The sequence below is a fragment of the Hyposmocoma kahamanoa genome, unplaced genomic scaffold (assembly GCF_003589595.1).
Source record: "Hyposmocoma kahamanoa isolate Upper Pololo Valley unplaced genomic scaffold, ASM358959v1 232, whole genome shotgun sequence".
NCBI classification, from domain to species: Eukaryota; Metazoa; Arthropoda; class Insecta; order Lepidoptera; family Cosmopterigidae; genus Hyposmocoma; species Hyposmocoma kahamanoa.
The window spans coordinates 4,745,014-4,750,546 of record NW_020653750.1 but is presented as its reverse complement, the minus strand read 5'-3'; the positions used below and the strand labels follow the sequence as shown (position 1 = coordinate 4,750,546).

The 5,533-nt window shown below is 35.8% G+C and overlaps 1 protein-coding gene across 1 annotated transcript in view; it reads left to right on the top strand.

The window, feature by feature from the left end:
• LOC113228628 (eukaryotic translation initiation factor 3 subunit D) overlaps positions 1-3,712 on the top strand; it is a 6,717-nt gene extending 3,005 nt beyond the window's left edge. The window contains exons 6-8 of the mRNA XM_026461982.1: positions 1,188-1,348; positions 2,707-2,835; positions 3,482-3,712. Coding sequence (XP_026317767.1) covers positions 1,188-1,348; positions 2,707-2,835; positions 3,482-3,712 — 521 coding nt within the window. The remainder of the gene's footprint in view (positions 1-1,187; positions 1,349-2,706; positions 2,836-3,481) is intronic.
• The last annotated feature ends 1,821 nt before the right edge of the window (positions 3,713-5,533 follow it).

The following is a 5,533-nucleotide window of genomic DNA, read 5'->3' as shown; positions in this document are numbered from 1 at the left end:
AAACTTAAATGCTATGGAATACACTTTGAATCAAATTTGTGTGGATTCTGGAGCCATGTCGTCTTTCCATACATCTTTATCTAACACGTAGTCTTCAATTTTATAATATGATTTTTCGATCAAAATATTTTTAATGTAGTTTCTAAACTTAGGAAATGATAAACTTAATATATGCTCCGGAATCTTATTGTAAAACGTATACAGTTCCCCATAAAAGAGTTGTTTACCTTGGTTAAACGAAATCGTGGTACCATGAGTTTGGACTTAGCTCTAAGGTTAATATTATGGATATCTTCTTTCTTATTGAAATTATGTATATTTTTACGGGCATATAAAATGTTTGAGTAAATGTACTGTGATCTGAGTCATGATACCAGTCTCCTTAAACTTTTCTCTGAGAGATACCCGAGAGCCTAGACGGTACACAGAACGAATCGCTCGTTTTTGCAATACAAATATGGTTTGAATATCTGCCGCTTTACCCCACATGAGAATCCCGTAGGACATTATACTATGGATGTAAAAAACGATGTAAAAAATAAAATTACTTTAATTCGCTATCCTGTTCAATTTTTCAAATGCACATTACACGTTTTACCTTTCTAGTGTCGCGTCGATATGAATATCATGGTAGTAAAACATCATGATATTCAATACAAATCAAGATTCGTTAGTTTTATTTAATTTATTTATTTATAATTGCTTTACATATCATTACAAAAATATACTTATGAATATACTTACACACTAACAAACACATGCACCTTGACAGGCAGGAAAGGAAGAGGGCAGATATTAATTATAATTTATCTTGGAAATACTCGTCCACATTGTAATAACTTTTAGAAATTAATAGTTTTTTCAATGCATTTGTGAATTTGTTTGTTTGATTCTGTTTTTAAATATTCTGGGAGTTTATTATAGATTTTTATTGACATAGGATGATGTCCGGAACTGTGTATCTTCAATGTAGACATCACTTGTATCAGGTTATTTTTATTTCTCCATCTTATCTGCTAGCAGCAACGGCAGTTGACACAGTACTGGTCATTAGTCCATTCTCTTATTTGTTGACAGCTTTTGTCTTTTCAATGACAAAATACTCACACCCCACCCCACTAAGGAGCAATAAGTCGTAATTTCCCCTTATAACATTTACCCCAGTGGACTATATTTAAAATTAAAAGGTGACAAGCTGTTTTTCGACAAACGCGACAACACGGAATTCGACCTGTTGACCGTGAACGAGACGTCTGTGGAACCGCCCACAGACGACGGCAATTCCATCAATTCGCCACGCAACCTTGCACTCGAAGCTACCTTCATCAACCATAACTTTAGCCAACAGGTTTGTATCATTTCCAATACTGTTTGACATTTTCTTATGGTTTATTTGTAATCTTTTCGCAATACACATGACTAATGGCGAGCGAAGTCTATCAACTTTTGCGGTTAGCTTTGGTATTATCATATTATGAACATCTTTACTTGATTACCAGTCAATAGTGACCCTTTTATTATTATAATATATAAATTTCATCATCAACATTTCGCCTGATGCTGAAGTCGATGATGGAGCAATACACACCTAAATCGTGCCTATTCACTCTCGCCTTGAAAAGGTCCAAGTCATAGCGTTCAAGGAATAAGTCTGCAGGCATGGAATACCACCATAGCCATTCGCCATAAAAATGCAGAAGCGTAATTCTTCGTGCAAATCCTTGGAATATTTGGAATATCCACAAATTTTGCCTTGCAAAAGGTGGTGTTGGAACTATTTTACTATAAGCGAGAGTTGTTTAAAAATCTTTCCAACAAACAACTTATGCCGTCTTATATGAAAGGTGCAAAGATTTTATTTAAGGAGGAATCGCATTAAGTCGATTAGAAAAAGCTTTGTGTCCATGTAATTAAAAAAAAAAAGAGCCAAAAACATATTGAGCGGTTCACGTCGACACGATCTGAGCGGAATCGAAACGCATATCATAGTTTTCACTTCTCATGCTCTAAAGTACGTCAATACAGCCTTACATAGCCGGAGTAAAGTGCATGCTTTAATCCCTAGGGAGTAAAAAATACCACGTTTTTTAATTTACTTCGAGTACACACACTCAAACAGCCAGTAAGTACTACACTCGGTTTGAGTTCCGTGCCTTTTCCGCATATACGGTGGCGCCATATTATACGCCGCGTTAGTAGGTTTGTTGTATCTGTGTCTGGTTGGAAAAAAAATATCGCGAAAACTTCGGAATTTTGGTTCGTAATTTTGTTGTAAAGCGAAAACGATTGAAATTTATTTTTCATGCAATCTAAGTTAAAAGTAAAGTTTTCACCTCAATACTAAAAACCAATATAAACTCTGGGAGTAATAGACACCCTCACTACAGCTCGGGTTTCTAATCACCTTTGGTATATATTGGCTCGTTTTAGTCCCTCGATAAAAATATACTGTTTCGCTCTCATTGTACGATCATTCATAACGCTTTTCCTGACCGGCTCAAGCTGATTCCACGTTACCATCGCGCCACTACATGATTCCCTAAAGCAAAATTGTCCATGTTCCCAAAATTTAATGGACACAAGTTTAAATACACCTTCCCTTACTAAGTTACAATTGAGAAATCAATCAAAAAAATGTTTAACATTTCATTACGAAATATAGTAGAGCATAATATTTAAATATTATAAAATAATATGTTGTATTAGGTGCTGAAATCGGGCCCGAACGAGCCCAAGTTCAAGTTCCCCGAGCCAAACCCGTTTGTGTCCGAAGAGGAAGGCGAAGTCGCCTCCGTAGGATACCGCTACCGCAAGTGGAATTTGAACAATGGTGTTGTAAGTTTCTTGCTAGTTCTAAACTCCACATTATTACACTTAAATTGTAAAAAAGTTACAAATATAGTCACAGTTTGCTGGAAATTCAATGAATTATTGTTCAAAACATCGTGGCATAGTTACATTTAAAACTTAGCGTATGGTCCCACAAGCAATCGACTACATCGTAAAGGCAAAATAGCAGTTGGAAAACAGTTTAAATGCCGTCTGACGATTCTACGCCTACTGCATCGTACTTCCGACAACTAGTATATACGATAAGAAACTAACGTACAATTGGCGTGCAATTCTGTCACTGCTATTCGACTGCATTTCAACTGCAATTTTGTACACTTAAGATTGATGTGCCGTCATCGTAAATAAATCGTCGCTAAATTGTTCTACCATTTATTTCCACTTTTTTTTTATAATATTAAGTCACGGGACGAACAAGTCGTGCGCCTGATGGTATGCCACTCAAAGCTTTATAACGCCGAGATCGGAGGGGCACTGCCAATGCACCCGTCACCCTGAGACATAAGTTGACAAGTCCCATGTGCCTGTAATTTCACCAGCACCCTTACCCTTCAAAAACAATCCACAAACCGACACATGTTTCATTTGAGAATTGGAAAGAGAAACGTAAAATCTTAATGTATTTGTCCAGGTTCTGGTAGCCCGTTGCGAGCACGACGCGGTAATGCAAGGTCCACAGAACGAAACTCAGTTCCTCACGATCAAGGCACTTAACGAGTGGGACTCGAAGCTCGCAAACGGTGTTGAGTGGCGGCAGAAACTCGACACTCAGCGCGGTGCAGTGCTTGCCAACGAGTTGAGGAACAATTCTTGCAAGCTTGCTAAGTGGACCGTGCAGGTGAGTACAATGTGTAACAAGTAGACCCGAAAACGTATCTTTTATTATAACAAATTATTTTAGCAACAAAATATTTTTTTTAAACAAAATTATTCCTCCAAACAGGATGTGTTCGTCAATCGGACATTTGTATGGAGGACCAAAATTTCTTATCGCGGTTTATACATACAGTGGTGGTCGTTTAATTAGAAACACTTCTTATGATTGAATGAAGTTTAACTTCAACGTACAAATGTTCGTGAAAAATATATAAATTCAATATAAATAATCATGCAATAATATAGCCACTCAAATAAAAACTCATTAAATGCATAAAAAAATAAAACATATCTTACTTTTAATTATAAAATGAGTCTTACACAATGTACGAGTATATTTCTGTTCCTGGCCGCTTGGACGTCTAATTAGAAACATTTGAAAAAAGCATCTATAGCTCGTTATTTTTTTGAAATTGAAGAATAACATTTCTTTCTTGATGTTTTCTATTAATTTGGCGGCAATTCAAAATTTGATCTGAATTTAATTTTGTTCAAAATGGGCAAAAAAGTTGTGACGCGTCAACTAGGCAAATAATTGTTAATTTACATTTAAATGAAAAGTGGACGTACAGAAGAATAGCTGAGCATTTAAATTGTTCTGTGAAGAAAGTTTTTAATGCAATTGATCACTATAAAACTCATGGAACTGTTGAAAATATTCTTAGAAAGGCTAGGCCAAGAAAAACCTCTCCCAGAGAAGATAAGCTAATCGTTCGTGTTGCTAAAAAGACCCATTTAAAGGCTCAAACCAGATTAAAAATGAAGTTTTTTCGCCTGATGACCCCAGAAACGTCTCATCAAGACTGATACGCCGAAGATTAGTGGAAGCTAAATTGTTTGGAAGAACCTCTCGAAAGGTACCGTTTCTTACCAAGCAACATCGAGAGAAGCGATTATTATTCGCAAAAAAATATGTTAATTGGACGGTACGAGACTGGAAAAAAGTTTTATTTTCAGATGAAACGAAAATAAAAATTGTAAATTCAGATGGAAAGCGCTATATTAGACGTCCTGTAAACAGTGCTTTTAATTAAAAAAACACAAGGAGCATAGTCAAGCACGGTGGCGGAAACATTAAAGCTTGGAGGTGTTTTTCCGGATGTGGAGTTGGTACCGTTCGGAAGATTGAAGGTACAATGGATCAATGGCAGTACAAAAATATCTTAGAGGACACAATGATTCCCTACTCGGACGATCATTTGCCTGTAACCTGGATCTTTCAGCATGATAATGATCCTAAACACACGGCCAATAGCGTCAAATGTTTCCTTAGCGAACAGCGTATATCCGTTTTAGACTGGCCAGCAAATAGTCCGGATTTAAACCCGATAGAAAATCTGTGGTATATTGTTAAGAAGAAAGTCTCAAACAAACGTAACAGTCAAAACGAATTATGTGAAGCATTTGTTGAAGCATGGAATTCAATCCCCCTAGAAAAATGTATGACATTGATTGAATCACTGTCACGTCGTTGCAGAGCTGTTATTGAAAGTAAGGGATACGCCACTAAATATTAATTATAAGTATTGGTAGGCTGTGGATAGTAGCTATTTCGTAAATAAAAATACTAATTGCTAATAATTAAAAAAATGTTCTTTTTTTTTTACACTTTTTTGTTGTTGTTTCTAATTAGTTGTCCATTATTGTTTATACCTTAAAACTGATTTAAGTGTTTGTCCGTAATGTAATATTGTAACTGCACTTGTGTAGTGGGATTTATATTGGTTTTCTAATAAATAATAAATCGTTGAACCTATTGTTGTCCTATTTATTGTTTCATTTCAAAATAAAAACGATTGCGGTGAAG